The 19,465-nt window shown below is 42.3% G+C and overlaps 1 protein-coding gene and 1 non-coding gene across 2 annotated transcripts in view; both read right to left on the bottom strand.

The window, feature by feature from the left end:
* Positions 1 to 1,411: 1,411 nt before the first annotated feature.
* DYRK4 (dual specificity tyrosine phosphorylation regulated kinase 4) overlaps positions 1,412 to 19,465 on the bottom strand; it is a 32,789-nt gene continuing 14,735 nt past the window's right edge. The window contains exons 8-13 of the mRNA XM_070407576.1: positions 19,341 to 19,422; positions 15,179 to 15,351; positions 13,383 to 13,443; positions 9,242 to 9,371; positions 2,368 to 2,543; positions 1,412 to 1,701 (exon numbers count right to left, since the gene is read on the bottom strand). Of these exons, the coding sequence (XP_070263677.1) occupies positions 1,457 to 1,701; positions 2,368 to 2,543; positions 9,242 to 9,371; positions 13,383 to 13,443; positions 15,179 to 15,351; positions 19,341 to 19,422 (867 nt within the window). The 3' untranslated portion in view covers positions 1,412 to 1,456. The remainder of the gene's footprint in view (positions 1,702 to 2,367; positions 2,544 to 9,241; positions 9,372 to 13,382; positions 13,444 to 15,178; positions 15,352 to 19,340; positions 19,423 to 19,465) is intronic.
* LOC139007867 (small nucleolar RNA SNORA5) lies at positions 19,041 to 19,175 on the bottom strand. Its single transcript, XR_011471006.1, has one exon. It is a non-coding gene; the product is annotated as a small nucleolar RNA SNORA5 (small nucleolar RNA).

Here is a 19,465-nt window from a genome sequence, read left to right as displayed (position 1 = left end):
TTCGCTCAAAAATTTTTTTCTACTCGTATTTTATAAAACAATCAGCAAACAATATATGTTAAAGATGAAAACAAATGTAGTAAAGGTTTTCTTAAGTTTTTGAATATGTAACTTCATTTACTTGCGATTCATAATTTTTTTCCTAAACTGCTGTAAAATCAGCAAAAATGCCTTGGCAATTTTAGCATAGTTCCTAGGATATTGGTTGGCACTCAAAGGGTTAATGTCCGTATCACCCCGTTTAAAAAGCATTTTGTTTTTATCCTGACCTATATAATTTTATATTATTGATCCTTCTAGAAACTTTCTCCTCCTTTGGTTTCTAATTTTCCTGTCTCTTTGGAACTCTACTTTTGTCAACCACTTGCATATTGATCTTTCCTAGGACTCTCTTGACCCTCTGCTATTTTCACCATGTATTATCTTTCCTGCCTGACTTTATGCAAACCCATAGCTTCAGTTCTCTGGTGTGTCTCTTCATAGAATATTACACAGTGATTAAAAGGAAAACTATGAAGCCAAGTATATTTTTCATGTCTATGGCATTACGATCTTGAGTTTCTTGTAAAATTTTATAGGTATTAAAATTACAACATATAGAGATTATGTACACATTAGCTAAGGACTAGAAAGGAAAAAAAGTAAATGAACTTAATTAGACTATGGGAGTGGCGGGTGGACGAACACATCCTGCTATTGTGGTCCTAGAGAAGCATCAGACTTGGTGCTATCACTTGCACCAGCATCTCAGTATGGACTTGTGACCCGTCTGGCCAATCAAGGATCCCAATATCTCAGACATAGTGATTGGTTTAAGACCAATCATTTCTAAAACTTCCCTGGCAGCAAGGAAGACTGCATATTTGATTGGATGATAATGATAATCTTAACTCTGGGCACAGCTTGTCTTCAGAATGAGGTTAACCATAAAAAGAAGCAAGGTTAAGATGTAGAGGGAGTCTGAGTCCTATGACCTTGTTTGAATTCCTAGATTCTGCTGTGCCTGAAACTACACATACCCTTCTGATTGCCCAATTATATAAACCAATAAATGTCCTTTGTTGCTTAAACTAGTTTGAATTCAGCTTCTCTCATTTTCAAACAAGAATCCTGTCATGGGCAAAAAAAAAAATTTTACAGTTCTGTTAGTGATGATATAACTGAGTGTTTAACATCCCCTCCACACACACAAACCCATACAAACACACCCCCATTGCTTTATCTGGTTGAGGGCATAAGGAGGGAATATAGATGCAAGGACATTCTCTCCCACACCCTCATATCAGGAATCATGCCACCTGGCCATGTGAATAGAGTTGTTTTTGTTTTGTTTTGTTTTGTTTTTTAAACAAACCTTTATGCATTAAAAACAACAATCTTATGTATTGTACAATATAAGTGTGGTCTCTAATACAAATCATTGGTGAAAAGGAACAGGACACGCCCTCAGCAGAGGTCATACAATAGGTGGTAAAATGCTTGTGTTCTTGGGGGAGGAGTTTTTGCTTTGTTGCTCTGTGGAGGTCTTGGACTCCTCTGGCCTGACAACTGCCTCTGGTTTACTGGAAGCTTCTGCTAGGTGAGGCAGCTGGACAACTTCAGCAGCATGCTGGAGAGAGCCCTGCTGATCACCTGAATTTTGAAACTGCTTGGTGGTGCCATCTTTTATTTTGTCTATGGTCTCTTTGATAATCACATCTGCTGAAGGAGAGAGAAGACAAAGGAGCAAGTGTTCAAATGTGAATTCTAACTGTCCATTAGCAGGAAAATTCTGGACAAAATGATATTAAATCAATTCATTTATAAAGCACATTCTATGTGGCAGGCCTTCTTCTAAGGACTTTATATTTACTGATTCATTTAATCCTTTCTCCACAACCATAGAAAAAAGGCATAACTCTTATTCTCATGAATGGAAAAACTGAGATACAGAGAGGTAAGTAAATTGCCCAAGGGCCCACACCTGGAAAATGAGAGGGCTTGAATTTAATTCCAGGCAGTCTACTTCCAATGACCATGTATATAACCAGTAGTTTATTTGTATATAAAAGATACTAATTCCATGATCTGATAAAAATTCAAAAGGTAATTATGGGGCTGCAGAAAAGGACACAGTGGGGGAAAAAAGTAGCAGAAAGAGAATTGGAGATAAGATGAAAAATGGAAAATCCTAACAACAAGGTAGCAAAAAAGGGCTACAACCAAGTTTCCTGAAAGGAACATCCCAAAAGTAAGAAGTGGCAGGCCAGTAGTGATGTAGCCAGAATAATTATCCAAGGTTGAGTTCAGAGAAGCTGACATGCAATCCTCCAGAGATGCCTACCTCCTAGACTATGGGAAAAAGATTTGTTACTTGAGGGGCAGTACCTTTTTTATCCAAGTGGTGATGCCCTTGAACCTTGTCTTTTCTTGCCTCAGAGGATAAAGGGAGATTGAGTTTCCTCAGGGTCTGGAGCCTGGGCCGTGTTTTGAGATTCCGTGAATCATGAATCCAAGCATGCTTGAGAGCCTGGTCAGGGGTCATGCGAAGAGAAGGTTCCCATCTACACACCAACAAAGCCCAGCATGGATTATTGCTTTATTTTTAATAATGAAACATTTTCAAAGACTTCAATAAAAAATCTAAATGAAGTACAATATAAATGGTTCATTTTAAAAAGCCCATTTAAGCTATGTAATAACTCAAACATACTAAAGAACAGAGATTATTACATATAATTTTAAAGTATTGGAAACAACTATTGGATAATCATTTTTGGTAAATGTGTATGACAAGTCAAGGAATGTAATAGAGTTCAAGTCTCCCAGAGTTCTATAAATTTCCTTATAAGAAATATAGGAAATCTTAACCAATGGGATTTTGGATTTGTAAACTAAGAAGATCAAAACAAAAAGATGCTTAATTTTAATTCCCAAACTACAGAACTTGGACCTACAAATATATCACAAAGAATATTATAGCATGGCCGGTGTTGTCAGTGGTTGAGCATCGATCCATGAATGAGAAGGTCACGATTTGATTCCTTGTCAGGGCACGGGCCCAGGTTGTGGGCTCTATCTCCAGTAGGGGGCATGCAGGAGGCAGCCGATCAATGACTCTCTCTCATCATTGATGTTTCTATCTCTCTCTGAAGAAAATAAAGCATATTTTTTAAAAAAGAATATTATAGAATGATAGAATATCCTGTATAATAAAGAAGTAATATGCAAATTGACCATCACATCCTCATAAAATGGCTGCCTACAACCAGGCTGGCAGGGGGGTTAGTGAGGAACAACCAAGTGACTGAACAAGCAGGCTACGTGGGGCAACCAGGCTGGCAGGGGGGCCATGAGGGACAACCAGGCTGGCAGGGGGGCAGTTGGGGACAACCAGGCTGGCAGGGAGATCAGTTAGGGCAACCAGGCTGGCAGAGGGGGGCAGTTGGGGTGACCAGGCTGGCAGGGGGGCAGTAAGGGGTGACCAGGCCAGCAGGGGAGACAGTTAGGAGTGACCAGGCCAGCAGGGAGGGAGCAGTTGGGGAGGCAGTGCAGGGCGGTCAGGCCAGCAGGGGCAGGAGGGCAGTTAGGGGTGACCAGGCAGGCAGGCAGGAGCCAGTGGTCCAGGATTGTGAAAGGGATGTCCCAGATTGGAGAGGGTGCAGGCTGAGCTGAGGGGACCACCCCCCATGCACGAATTTCATACACCAGGCCTCCAGGTAAGATTATAAGGGACTTGGATATAATCCAGCCAAAATTCTAATGCAGTAACAAAATGCATTTGACAGAACCCCTAGTGTGGAATCATCCTGTTGTCCTTGAGTACTTTTAGTGGCAAGGCACTAACTCACAGAACCACATTTTTTTAAAATGCCAATTCTTTAGTTTTTCATTTTTATTAAGCCAAAATTCACTTCCTCAGAATTTTAAGCCTAGTAACTTTGACCCAGGTCATATATTATGATATATTATGCTACCCATCAGAATTATATGGATTGAGACAACTAATCCATCTTTTATAATTCTGCAAGTATCTGAAAAACATTTACACTACTAACTGTTGATCATATGATGTGGTTGCCACCTTCCTAGATAGGCAATTTCAGTTGTTGTCTAACTGCAGGTCATTATATCCTAGACCAGTGATGGTGAACCTATGACACGCATGTCAGAGGTGACACATGAACTCATTTTTTTGGTTGATTTTTCTTTGTTAAATGGCATTTAAATATATAAAATAAATATAAAAAATATAAGCCTTTGTTTTACTATGGTTGCAAATATCAAAAAATTTCTATATGTGACACGGCACCAGAGTTAAGTTAGGGTTTTTCAAAATGCTGACACGCCGAGCTCAAAAGATTCGCCATCGCCAAAACCGGTTTGGCTCGGTGGATAGAGCGTCGGCCTGCAGACTGAAAGGTCCCAGGTTCGATTCCGGTCAAGGGCATGTACCTGGGTTGCGGGCACATCCCCAGTGGGAGATGTGCAGAAAGCAGCTGATCGATGTTTCTCTCTCATCGATCTTTCTAACTCTCTATCTCTCTCCCTTCCTCTCTGTAAAAAATCAATAAAATATATTTAAAAAAAAAAAAAGATTCGCCATCACTGTCCTAGACTCATCAAGGCCATACACAACTGAAATTCCCAGTTTTTGGCAAATAAACTGCTATTAAGCTACAGCTGCCCTCTTCTTCTAGACTTCTAGAACTAGAGTTAGTCTATAAAACCTAGACCAGCACTTTATATTCACCACTGTTAAATTTGTTAAAAACTTCTAGTCTCTCATTCCAAGATTTGCTGATTAGCAAAATATGGAGTGATGAAGTAGTAGGCTCCAGTAATTTGACTACTTCTTGCTAGTTGTGAGCAACCAGCCCCATTTGCACTAAAAAATAATGTCTTAAAACCAAGATGGCGGCATAGGTAAACACCGGAAATTGCTGCCTCACACAACCACTTCAAAAATACAACTAAAAGACAAAACGGACATCATCCAGAATCACAGGAAGGCTGGCTGAGTGGAAATTCTACAACTAGAAGGAAAGAGAAAAGCACACTGAGACTCAGAGGAGGTGCGGAAGTAAAGTGCAGAGGTACGGAGGCACATGCTGAAAGGGCTGGCAACTGAGGACATGGTTGTCTTTTTCAATCGGGAGGGAGTCTCAAGCTCCCAACTGCTCTGAACTACAGTACCGGGTGAGTCTCTGGGGACCCTGACTCATATGGGGAGAAACTGAACTGTCTGGCATTGGTCAGAACTCAAGGGCAGCTTTCTCTCAGAGGTGCTTGCAGCAATTACCGCAGGACACTGAGACGTGGGGCCTCTTAGGGTAGGACTGAGGAGCAGCCATAGCAGCTTGCTCCGCCCTGTTGATCCCCTGAGACCCAGCCCCACCCAAGCTGTGACCAGAGGCTTTTTCATATGAAAGGCCTAGCCATTTGCAATCTGAAAATTACCTAACAAACTGCAGCTGGGTCAGAGAGACCCAGAAATTCCAAAAGAAGGCCCAAAGCCCCACAGCGGCTTGAATTGCTTCACAGCTGGGCCTCATCTGGGCACCTCCAAACCCTAAACAAAGAAGAGGAATCTAATGATCTCTCCATAGCTCCTGCTGGGTAGCCTCAGGCAGAGGCTAAATTAGCACCTCCTTAGAAATCCAAGAGCCAGTGTACTCAGTGGTCACAGTGGGACCATCCAGATTACAACTCCTCAGATCCATAAGGGACACACTCAGGGGGCAGACTCAGTGAGCACCAAAGCCCCACTGAAGCAAGTCTTGCCCCAGAAGGGTGTCTCCAGCTCAGAAGTTCTCCCACTGCAGACACAGCTGATTCTCACAGCCAATTGGCCTGGAGGTCAATCCCTCCCAGTGATACCTACAACAATCAAGACTTAACTACAACAAGACTGTGCACAAAGCCCACAAGGGGGTGCACCAAGAGTGTCCACCTCAGGTAATTGGGGAGGCTGAGCTACTGGGCCCTATAGGACACCTAGCACAGAAAGCCACTCTATCAACACAGGGAAGCACAAAAAATGCAGAGACAAAGAAACAAGTCACAAATGACAGAAATGGAGGAAAACAAACTACTGGATATAGAGTTCAAAACCATACTTATAAAGTTTTTCAAGAATTTTCTAGAAACCGCCAATAAATGTAGTGAGATCCTCAAGAAATCTAGTGAGACTCTTGAGGATATGAAGAAGGACCACTGACTGAAATAAAGGATATTATGCAGAGTTCCAACAGCAGACTAGATGATCCCAAGAATCAAGTCAAAGATTTGAAATACAAAGAAGCAAAAAACACCCAACCAGAAAAACAAAAAGAAAAAAGAATCCAAAAATATGAAGATAGTGTAAGGAGCCTCTGGGACAACTTCAAGCATAACAACATCCGAATTATGGGGATGCCAGAAGAAGAGAGAGAGCAAGATATTGAAAACCTATTTGAAGAAATGATGACAGAAAACTTCCCCTACCTGGTGAAAGAAATAGACTTACAAGTCCAGGAAGCGCAGAGAACCCCAAACAAAAGGAATCCAAAGAGGACCACACCAAGACACATCATCATTAAAATGCCAAGAGCAAAAGACAAAGAGAGAATCTTAAAAGCAGCAAGAGAAAAAAAAGTCAGTTACCTACAAGGGAGTACCCATACGATTGTCAGCTGATTTCTCAACAGAAACTATGCAGGCCAGAAGGGAGTGGCAAGAAATATTCAAAGTGATGAATGCCAAGAACCTACAACCAAGATTACTTTACCCAGCAAAGCTATCATTCAGAATTGAAGGTCAGATAAAGAACTTCACAGATAAGGAAAAGCTAAAGGAGTTCATCACCACCAAACCAGTATTATATGAAATGCTGAAAGGTATCCTTTAAGAAGAGGAAGAAGAAGAAAAAGGTAAAGATACAAATTATGAACAACAAATACACATCTATCAACAAGTGAATCTAAAAATCAAGTGAATAAATAATCTGATGAACAGAATAAACTGGTGAATATAATAGAATCAGGGGCATAGAATTGGGGGAGGGGGAGAGGTGTGGGGGGTGCGGGAAGAGACTGGAAAAAAATCATGCACCTATGGATGAGGACTGTGGGGGGGGGGGGCAGAGGGTAGGGTGGGAACCGGGTGGAGGGGAGCTATGGGGGGAAAAAAGAGGAACAACTGTAATAATCTGAACAATAAAGATTTAATTAAAAAAATAATGTCTCTCTTGGTTCTAAGCTGTGTTCTGCATGGTTGGGGTTTCTGGATCAGTCACCTCTGTGTCAGTAATGAGTTTCTGTCATTTGTTAATGCACATTCATTCTACAGCTTTAGCAAGAGGTTTGAGTAGGGTGGGGTAATGGGGATACAGGATCCCTTTTTATCTCCATTTCCAAGAGGAGCAGTATGATTCTCCAGAAGGGAAAACTTTCAGCAGTACCTGATGTTTATCCTCTGAGCTAATACCTAAATTCCAAAGTGCACAAATGCCAGAAGAGCGTTTGCTAAAACTACTCCATGCCTCCCACCCTGGAAGAATGACAGAACATGAAGATGTGGTGGTCTTTACTGAACAATAATAGGACTGCTTATCACTAGAAGGGACATTGGGAATACCTCTTTATATACAAAAAAGAAACAGGCCCAAAGAGAGACAGTGACTTGCCAAATATCACACCACTCATCTAGTTGCCATTCGGTACAGACCAACTGGCAAAACCTTTTTTAAAAAATGACAGTAGTAGAATGGCTATCATCAACAAAACAAATGACAAGTGCTGGCAAGGATGTGGAGAAAAAGGAACTCTGCACTGCTGGTGGGAATGCAGACTGGTGCAGCCACTATGGAAGACAGTATGGAGTTTCCTCAAAAGGTTAAAAATGGAACTCCCATTTGACCCAGTAGTCCCACTTCTAAGACTATATCCCAAGAAACCAGAAACACCAATCAGAAAGGATATATGCACCGCTATGTTCATAGCAGCACAATTCACCATAGCTAAGATTTGGAAACAGCCTAAGTGCCCATCAGTAGATGAGTGGATTAGAAAACTATGGTGCAGCTACACAATGGAATACTACGCCACTATGAAAAAGGAACTTTTACCATTTGCAACAGCATGGATGGAACTGGAGAGCATTATGCTAAGCAAAATAAGCCAGTCAGAGTAAGATAAATATCACATGATCTCACTCATATGTGGGATATAATGATCAACATAATTTGATGAACAAGAATAGATCCAGAAACAAATGGTAGAGGATTGGGGGGGGGGGGGGGGTTAGAGAGCAACCAAAGGACTTGTACGGATGCATATTAGCATAACCAATGGACACAGACACTGGGATGGTAGGTGCTTGCCCGGGGTGGGAATGGCCTGGTGGGGGGTGGGGGGGTGGTCAGTTGGGGAAAAAGGAGACATATGTAAAACTTTAGACAATAAAAAAAAAGACAGTAGTGCCCATATGATGTGGCTCAGTGATTGAGCATTTGACCCACGCACCAAAAGTCACCAGTTTGATTTGCGGTCAGGGCACATGCCCTGGCAAGGGGTGTGCAGGAGGCAGCTGAGCGATGTTAATGTTTCTCTCTTAGATGTTTCTCTCTCTCTTCTTTCCTCTCTAAAAATCAATGAAAACATATTTTAAAAAATGATAGTAGCCTACATTTTCCAAACACCTTCTAACTAGGCACTGTACTAGGTGGGTGCTTCGTGTGCTCTTCTTTTCTTACATTGATTTGACTTAAGTATGAAACTTGATTTCTAAGACTTAAAATACCCATGTAGATTCAAAAAGCTGCACATAATAAATAGTTTATAACTCACCCTTTCCCTTCCCTAAAGAATTTAGGCTCTAAACCCCAGGGGAATGGGGAGAGGCCTTGAACCCGTACACTGGGAATATGTGCAGAAGACATTTAGGACTTGCCTACCACCTCACTGCCAGGCAGCTGGAGGCCAAGGAGAAGGCAAGCTCTACACACATTCTAATCCAGGGAAAGTCACTTAATCTCTTTGAGCCTCAGCTGTCATATCTCAAAACAGAGCAAATCATTTGCCCAGACAATCACACAGGAGGTGGGGAGAGCAGACTGATGAGGCAACAGATGGGGAAGCGTTTTGTAGACTCTAAAGGTCTTTGGTCAGCACTTATTGTTTTTACAACTCTCTCCCAGCCCCAGACTTCCACCAGCAAACATGTGGGAAAGTACAGTATTTAAAAGGAGAGTCAGAGACAAAGACACCCTTGACAAACTCACACTAAACACCTTCTGAGAAAGTCCAGGAAGCTGGCGTCGTAGGTTTTCAGCACCATCGTGAGATCCTTGGAATCCGGGTATCTTTTTCTCCCGCTATTGTTAATTATATTTTTAGGAAAACCTGTGGAATCTTTAGAGATACAACAGTTGGTGTTTAGTTCCAGTTGTAAATATTCATTGGTCACATCACAGTTGTTCACTCATCCAAGCTGTCTTGGGTGGTCTTTGCAGCTCTCTCACTCCCGGTACTTCACCGCCCCCTCCATACAAACACACCTGCAGTCTCACTCAATTGAAATAACCACGTGTGAAGTATCTAATGGATTTAACTACCTTTTAGATCAATTTTCCCTGCTATTTACTATGTTCTGAGTCTCCTTCCCACCACCTCCTCCTTGAATCAATCAATGGTTTTAGGTAAAATAATAATGATAAGGATTAATAACAATAATAATAAATCTGAGATGATGAAAACGTTCAGCTCTGAACAAAAAGGATATTGTTCATTCTCAGATTACTGATGCCTTAGCTTCTTCCCCACTAACTCAATAAAGTGAGAATTTGGGACATCATGGGGCATAATAAGAAAGTCATTTTAGGAGAATGAGTTGCTTTCAGAGCCCATTTACAAACCACACAGACAAATTAGTCTCATTACTTCTTTGTAGTCACATCAAAAATTTTTGTCCATAATTGGAAATCAAACTTAATTGCTTCTTAGGGAACAGCTTGAAGTGACTTTCTTCAGTCATTTTCACCAATTATAGCCCTCATCACATGTATGGTTTGTCGTGCCTGGAAAGAAGCCCTGACGACAGCTCCAAAGGTTCCCAAGGTGCTGTGAGCAATGCTATGCAGGTGAGACCACTCATTTGGACACCTGGATTCTGGTGTGTATGTTCAGAAAAGTTGACCACTTATGCTCACACCTTATAAATCTGCATGTGAATGGGTGGGTATGTATATACACACATGTACACACAATTTACAGATTAAACTGAATTCTCACAAAAACTCAGTGGGGTTCATGTAACAGACCTTCTGGAAGGTGCATAATGAAGAGCTTTCATTACTTTTGTAATCAGTGCAATTTGTGGAGCCTCCAAAAGAACATCTGCTCTTAATTCCTGGCAGGACCAAGAATGTGCATATGTGTATGTGTGTACATACACAGACGTGTATTTATATATGTATTTATTTGTATAAGGATGCAATGCATGGCATAGGGCAGTGGTCGGCAAACTGCGGCCCCTTGAGTGTGGCTCTTCCACAAAATACCACGTGCAGGTGCGTACTTACAGTGCGATTGAAACTTCGTGGCGCCACACAAGGGGCCAAAGAGGTGCATGTGGCTTGCGAGCCACAGTTTGCTGACCACTGGCATAGGGTATAGGTGCTGTGAATTCACACAAATCTCTATTTCCCTTTTGAACTGTGGCACCAGTGGCCCCACCCCCTCCTTATCCTTTATGTTGCTCTTTTTACAAATAACCAAAGAAGAATCAGGCTCGAAGGTTTATAAATGACATAGTTCCTAAAGTCGTCATTACGTAATTGATTTACTTGTACAGGTTTTTCTCACCCCACCTATTCTCTCCATCTCCTTCTTGCTGCCTGGAACTCCTAAGTATCTTACCTTTGAGGCAACATCACTTCGCTACTAATTAGTGGTATTTACAACTCAACCTGAGGAAGGGAGCCAAGAACTGAAGTGGACATAGTGTTTCCCAAGCTCACTGTACCATGAGAATCACAAAGAGCTATTGTTAAGAACATAGACCCTTGAGGATCATGAGAATTAACATACTGTCAAGTACCCAAGTGATTCTTATAAACAGATAAAGTTTGAGAAACACTGAAGAGGATGCAGCTCCCAATAATATTCTTTCTTATGCAAGAAGTGAGTATATGTGGATGTTGCTACCAAAACCACATCATCATTGTAAAGCCTAGTGCTGATGGTAAAAATCGGATACCCTATAAAATGGGCATGCATATGTCTTTGGTACTCTCTCAAAGATGCTCTATTTCCCTTCCTTTCAGTCCCCACTCATACTTTCTCCTGAGTTTAGTGTTATAGTTAAGAGGGAGGCAATTGATCAATCTTTTCTTTCTTCTTCTTCTTCTTCTTCTTCTTCTTCTTCTTCTTCTTCTTCTTCTTCTTCTCCTTCTCCTTCTCTTTCTTCTTCTTCTTCCTCTTCCTCTTCCCCTTCCCCTTCCCCTTCCCCTTCCCCTTCCCCTTCCCCTTCCCCTTCCCCTTCCCCTTCTCCTCCTCCTCCTCCTCCTCCTCCTCCTCCTCCTCCTCCTCCTTCTTCTTCTTCTTCTTCTTCTTCTTCTTCTTCTTCTTCTTCTTCTTCTTTCTCTCTCTCTCTCTCTCTCTCTCTCTCTCTCTCTCTCTCTCTCTCTTCAATAAAAACATATCCTGGGGTGGGAGTTTAAAAATAAGATATGGCTCTTCCCACAATGTCTTTGTCTAGAAGGAGGAAACACCAATATTTCTACTATTCTTTCCCTAAATCCTTTGAAATCCAAAAGACCAGTTTGGGATCAAAAGACCAGTTCCATTGCTCCATGTTTAAGCAGCCAGTCAGCCAGATCCTCTGTCTGCCATCAGACTGCTCTGGAAGAGTTAGTTAATGTGCAAGCAGCATACTAAGGCTACCAAGACACTGACCCCACTCAGAGGCAAGGTCTTCAAAGCTCCAGCCATGACTTCAGGGTGATGTTTAAAAGATTTAACCATTGGAATGGCAGGGGACTGTACAATCACAATGGATGACAGACATCCTTGGCACTGAAGTAGATCATAGAGGACCTCCTCTTGCCAGGCCTTAAACTTTTAGTTTCTAAGTCATGGGGAATCCAAGGAGTCCTAGGAGATGGGTCAGGCAGGGGCTTGAGGCTGTGGCATTTTACTAAAAGGGTACAGAAATAGTCTACATGTTAACCACCACATGGCTGAACCAGTGCATACCCACTGACCACCAACATGACTGAAGTGCTAACCAAGAGGATCCTCCATGAGGGTGTGTTTGACTCTCCTATTGACAGGGCAAGTTGTGGAGAGAAATTATGCGATTGCCTTTCATTTTGAAACCACTCTCAGGTGAAAAATAAGAGGTGGGAGGGTTAGGAATGACTGGGATTCCATAGCAGTATGAGCCTGTGAACTAACCCATTGACTATGGCTGGTCAGAAATGTCGTTCCAGATGTCATTGGAGTCCCTACCTGTGGAGTCCCCCGTTCCTCGTGTCTGGCTTCACTTCACTGGGATGACCTTTGGGCTACGATTGCTTTTTTTTCTAGATGGGAATCCCTTAGCTTCTTGTAGCTCTTCAAGGGGATTTTAGATATAAGACTAATTTTGTCTTTTTGGTTAATAGTGCCCTGGAAGCCCTGCCTTAGTTGGACCTTGTTGATCCGCCTGTCCATCTTGCACAGCACCACTTGAATAAAAAGGCAGAGGATCATAGATTCCAAAGTGTGGGAACTGTGATGAAGGCATCATGGGACTGTGGATGAGACTTAACCCCAGTAATTAGCCAGATGTCCTGCACATAACTGGCAAGCCACAACACACCTCCAGCAAAACTGTTCTGAGAGCCCTTGTTTACCCACCTAATTCCAAAGTTGTAATGAACTGAGATAGTAAGGTTCTGGAGAAATAAGAGAATTTCAGTAGAAAAAGAATAATGCTCCATTAATGATAGAATATAGCAATGAAACTTTCACTATTCTTGAAAAGAACCTTCTGCTCTTTGATTTCCCTGCACACTGCATGGTGTGAGGGGGCTAACTGCTTGGAGAGGCTAGGAGAACTTACAGGAGAGGGTATAGTCATAATATTTAAGGTTCCAAGATCTGCGGATATATCTTCTGAGCAGAAACCTGATTGTTTTCATGTTCCTACATATTTTCACTGCCAAGACTTCATGCCCATCCTGTCTCCACCAATCCATCTGGTACCACTTCTCAGCATCGTTTTACTTTTCTGAAAGAGATCCCTAATCATAGCATGTCTTTTGGGATGGGGCCAGGGGAAGAGCACTCAATGGGGTTTGGGGTGTGGGAGATGTCTTTAAGGCCTGTGCTACCTCATAGGCCACAATGGGATAAAGAGAGTTAGACCTGGGGACTTACCAAAGAATGTCTGTCTCCTGGAGGCCGTCTGAATGAAGTGAGATGGTGGCAGGCCCAGCACCTTCAACAATTAAAACGCAGTTGCTTCACTCTTGTAAGTCACACACTCAAAGACTGTTAGAGCTGAGGGGGCCTTTGGTCAAACTCTGCCTTCTACAGATACAGACCCAGGACATTGTGCTATAAGCCAGTGGCAGAGCAGGCCAAGAGCTTGGGTCTTTGCTCCTAACCCAGGGCTGTCTCAGCACGCTGAGCGTTAATACCGGTCAGGTCACTCTAAACAGGCATCGGCACCAACTAGAGGTAGGCACTCTTGATGGTAGCCAGATGTCATTATCACATTGAACAACCCAGTCAGTATCCATGCTGAAAGCCCTGAGCTAAGGAATATCACATCCTGGCTCAGAGCACTGGGGAGGGAGGAAAGGAAGAGGAGATGGGAAAAAACAGGTGGCCATCAAACACTATATCACAAAATACCTACTTGAAAAAAAAGTGTAGCACTTACTTGTTTACCTGTCCTCACTGCAATCTATAGTTTGCACTGAGATAGAGAAATTACAGGTGTCACCCTAAGCCCAGGGTCATCTGCACTTGCAGCTGGGTTCCCAGCCATATCCATGCAGACCCTGCCCCCCTGCTCCTCAGCCCCACTGACACTGAGGTCAGGAGGAAGCGGACTCTGGGGCAGTAGGAACTCAGCTCAGATCCCATATTCCTCATTCTCCTTGGTACTGGAAGCAGAAAGAGTTCAGGGGGGCTTTATTAAATCATCCATCATCAACCTTAAAAGCCACCTATACGTATACTTACATTTTTTTAGAAATCCAGAGCAGGAAAGTACGTTGCCAAAGAGGAAGATCCAGAATGAAACTCCAGGTTTACTGATTCTCATGCCAGTTTACAGCTATTTTAACACTTTATTATTTTCAACCATGAAATTAAACTATCCTATAAAATAAAGAGCTAATATGCTAATTAGACCAGATGGCAGAATGACCTTTCGGAAAAACCAGTGTGCAGGGGGTGGGGCCCCAAGGACCAAGGCAGCCGGGACCGCAAAGGCCAACCCTTGCACGAATTTCATGCATCAGGCCTCTAGTATTTAAATAATTCTCAAGGGTATGTGTGTGTCTCTGAGTTGTAACTTTGAGACACTTTAGAAAAGAGATTTGTATAGATAGGTAAAAAGAAATAGCTAGATAGGCAGATAGATAGATAATGAGCCTTTTTTGTTCACAATCAAAATATCTTTGTTCATTAGAAATTTTCTATTTCTTAAGGTTATTTTACTCCTGTTTTATCTAATTTAATTTCATAACAAAAGGCGTTTAAGTAAAAGAATAATAGGCATAATAAATGATCATCTGATGTATCTTTTTATTGGGAGATATACTTCCCAGAAAGCTAAGAAAATAAATGACTAATGACTGAATGACACAGAGATTTTTTTTAAACAACACATAGATTTTGATGGGTGTCATGTCACTCTGGTTTTAGAGTCTTTTGAATATATTTGAAAGACTGGTATAACAGTTTTATTTTTAAATGTCACTTCACAATATGTGAAAATTACAACTTTTGTAATTATTAATGGTAAAAAAATATTAGATGTCAACTTAAAAATGTAAAAGGGGATACATTATTTCAAAAATACTTTTAGGGAACATCTACTCCAAAACAGAAGAGTATGCAGGCCACTGCCCTAGAGTGAGCCTGATACAACCCAAACTTTGAGAGTGGAAGCAAGCTGTCCTGCCGCCGCCCAGTGCAGCGTGACCAGTCCACCCCCTCACCTCCATGATGCAGGCCAGCTGCTCCACTTCATTCTCCCCAGCGAACAGTGGGTAGCCCGTGTACAGTTCAGCCATGATGCATCCCAGGCTCCACATGTCAATGGCCATGTCGTAGGGATGGCCCAGAATCACCTCTGGCGATCGGTAGAACCGGCTTTGGATGTACGAGTACACTATGAGCAAAAGAAAGAGAAACCTCCCCTAGGAAAACCTTCTCCTCCCCAGAGCATCCTTCTCCAGGATAACCTCTCAGGTATGGGTGAATGATAACTACTACTCCCTACACCAAGCATGTCAAACTCATGGCCTGAGGGCCACAACACATATTTTTTCAGCCCAGCCAGTATAATGGTATATAAGAAACGTAATAAAAATTTCGTAACTTAATTTTTACAATATCCTGTTATACATAATCTCTCTATATAAAACCCTAATATGCAAATAGACCAAATGGCAGAACAACCGAACAACCGGTCGCTATGACAAGTGTTGACCACCAGGGGGTGTGCGCGGAACATGGTGGGCATCGGCAGCAGGTGGCAGAGCATAGAACATAGCAGGCGTCAGTCGTGGTGGGATGAGTGGAGGCACCAGACCAAGGCGGGGTGCTGGTTGCTGTCATCAGGGTGAGCCTCTGGTGGTTACTGAAAATTCTTAGCTCCTGCATGTCACAGTCCCACTTGGCACTCACACCTGCTGCCGGCACAGGCCTCGCTTGCACCCACTGCCGGCGCCCAGCTCCGGCCCTAATTGCTCAGCGCCATCAGCAGGTGTGAGCGGTGGCTGCAGGTCCCGATTGCCCCTCAGGGCTTCTCCACCTCCCCCTGCTCAGGGCAATCAGGGCAGCAGCCACCACTCACACCCACTGATGGCACTGGCCCCTCTAGCATCCGCTGCTGGCGCCGGCCCCAATAGCTCTGTGCTGTCAGCGGTGCGAGCAGGGCCGGTGTTGTAAGCACGTGGGAGTAGAGGTGGCAGGAGTGGACTGCCGGCAGACAGGGGACTGGGGGCCTTGGCTGGAGGGGCAGGCCAGAGGTGCGGAGGATGGGCTGAGACCCATCCCTGTGCCCACCACAGCCTCGCGGCCAACAGTTCCTTTCAAGGTGCATGACTTCGTGCACTGGGCCCCTAGTTATTAATAACAAACTACAACATTTGCTAATGACTGATTGCTATAATTGTGTTGCATTCATTTCACTTATGTGCCTTATGCGCAGGTGCACCATTTCTCTCCACTAATACTAGCAGCGAATATTTTAGCAGCTGATTGCCACATTATTAGTCTTGAACTGACTTGTTTGGTGTGCGCAAAAGGAAATTATTTCGCTTTTGGAGAACAAGAAAAATAGGTTTATTTGCATTACACTTATTAATTTGTGCCATTATTCAGTGTCTGGTAAGTTAATGTTCAAGAAAAAATATTAATTTTTATTAAAATGTTCTATTATTTTATGTTAATGATTACTCATTTATTTCAGCCCTTTGTATTCAGCATGTCTCTATTGAAATAAACCTACATTTTGCCCTAATCGGTTTGGCTCAGTGGATAGAGCCTCAGCCTGCCGACTGAAGGGTTGCAGGTTCGATTCTGGTCAAGGGCATGTACCTTGGTTGTGGGCACATCCCCAGTAAGAGGTGTGCAGGAGGCAGCTGATCAATGTTTCTCTCTCATCGATGTTTCTAACTCTCTATCCCTCTCCCTTCCTCTCTGTAAAAAAACAATAAAGTATATTTAAATTAAAAAAAGAAATAAACCTACATTTCTATAAAAATGGAAGCTTTTGTTTTTTTGTGGCCCACATAAACTTAAACCTTGTTTATTTGGCCCATGTTAGCCTTTGAGTTTGACATGCTTGCTCTATGGGCTTTGCAGAAAACTGGAAGTACAACTGAGCGGCACTCAGGAGTCACATCTTGTATCTAATCTCATCAAATCTTACAGTGCAGCCTTGTTGTAGAGGTTATTATCCTCACTTTATCGATAAAGAACTCTATTTCCCCATGGTTCTAGGAAATCAATTTTAGTCAGCTAAGCTTTAAAAAAAGGAAACACGCCCTAACCGGTTTGGCTCAGTGGATAGAGTGTCGACCTGAAGGGTCCCAGGTTCGATTCTGGTCAAGGGCATGTACCTACTGGGGGCGTGCAGGAGGCAGCTGATCGATGTTTCTAACTCTCTATCCTTTTACCTTCCTCTCTGTGAAAAATCAATAAAATATATTTTAAATAAATAAAAATAAAAAAAGGAAACGTAAGACTAATATCAAGCTGACTTTCCAAACTGTCATATTAGTTTGGGGTAGACATCTTCTGAAAGTATTGTGATTTGGCAAAGGAGGAGGCATATGAGAACTGAAAAAGAAGCACACAAAAGGCACAATTTAAAAATGTATATTCAATATATTATGCACATACGTTGTTTAATGTAAAATGTGGACGGGAAAGCTCAGTGGAATCTCAGGAGAAGAGGCTGTATGGAAGATGATATTATAGGAAGACTGAGGTTGGAGAAATGGGACATTCTCATTGTTTCTAAGTGCTATTATTGGTGATTCTCTGCATGGGTCAGGGCGGGGATTCTGTAATCCCTTCTTTGTTGTTTGTCTTGGTTATAGTAAGGATATGATAATTTTGTGACTAAAGACAAAATAAAGATTTAATAAAAATCACTTTCATATCCTGCCTGCTTCCAAAATGGATTTGAAGCACTTTTCAACTAAAGAACATACATACAGGGTAGTGTTAAAAACTGGGTTTAACAGATACTTGCATAATGCTTACTATGTGCCAGCCACTATTCCAAGTGTATTATACAGATGAACTCTTTCAATCGTTACAACAACCCTATGAAGGAGGTACTATTATTGCCCCCATTTTAAAATGAGAAAAATTAGGCATACAGAGATTAAATAAATGGTCAAGGTCTTTCATCTATAAGTGGTAGAACTGGGGTTTGAATCCAGGCAGTTCAAGTCTAGTGTCTCTACTCTATACTGTCACACAGTTAAACAAAAGATAAAGGGAAATGTATAAAGAGGGATATGACTATCAGAAACCAAGGATAAAATAATTACAAGTTTGCTTCTGAGCATTCTGCCAGCCACAATAGAATGGTAACTGAGAGGTTACACTGCTTTTCCAGCCGAGGAGAGTAAGCACACGGGTTCTTTGTGAGAGGCATACTGTTTTCTAGCTGGAATTTCTTATGGGATCCATAAAAGGTAAAGGACACATGTCTTCAAAGTGGTGTTGCAGAATATTTGAAAACATCCATCTAATAGTTATTTTTTCAATCTCAGGAGGCTTCTTCTGCCACCCCTGCCACCATGAAGGCTGCCTCTTCTGTATGCTCTTAGCACAGCCTGTGTGTATCTCTGATCACTGCACCTATCATGTTATTTTTCTGTGTCTTCCATTGGACTGTAAGCAACCTGAGCACAGGTTTTTTTTGTTCCTGGTATCCAGGACAGTGACTGACACATTGTAGATACTCGATAAATCTTTGTAGAATGGTACTTGTTGTCAACAGCAAACTTGATAAAAGCCCAAAGTAGAGACTAGCAAATCAAGTTCAGCAGTTTGTGCCAAAGTTCTCAGGGCTGTTTGCTGGATTCTAGCTTGAAAGAAGTATAAAGCCTAGGGAGCCTAGGGCAGTGAATCCCAAGCTTCAGAATGGCTATGTGCAGCCTCTTGGGTAGTCCCCCAGAAAACCAGATTTGGCACATTGGGAGTGAGGCCCTGGAAGCTATAATTTTTCAGAGGCCACAAGTGATTTTGATGCCCATCTAGTTAGTTTGAGGACCCAGTGCTCTTGGGTAATTCCTAATCCACAGAATATGAGATCTGGTGGCTTTTTTTTTTTTTTTATGTCTGTAGCCAAACTTATCCCTGAGGCCCAACAGAGGGGATCAGGGCCCATGCACCACAGTGTTTTTGTGGCAGGCTTCTGGGCGAGATCTGGTGGCTTTAAATCCAACCTTCTCATTTTATAGAGGTGGAAATTTAGTCTCAGAGAAGTGAAGAACCTTGTGCAAAATCATGCAAGCAATTTTAACAACTAAGGCCAGACTAGAACCCAAGTAACCTCGTTATGAAGAACTTGTTTCAGTAGGGAAAGAAATCTCAATAGGAAAATTCAGACAAAGAGACTGGAATGGGGCTTACCTTTCTCATGCTCATAACAGCTTGATCCAAAGTCAATAACTTTAATAGAGACTTGGCCCTTCTGGTGTAACACGATATTTTCCTGAAAAGAAGAAGGACATATGTCACATTTTAATAATGTTGTC

The sequence above is a fragment of the Myotis yumanensis genome, unplaced genomic scaffold (genome assembly GCF_028538775.1).
Source record: "Myotis yumanensis isolate MYYU_CA2020_CCGP unplaced genomic scaffold, mMyoYum1.0.hap1 SCAF_3, whole genome shotgun sequence".
NCBI lineage: Eukaryota > Metazoa > Chordata > Mammalia > Chiroptera > Vespertilionidae > Myotis > Myotis yumanensis.
This window is presented reverse-complemented; position numbering and strand designations above follow the sequence as displayed.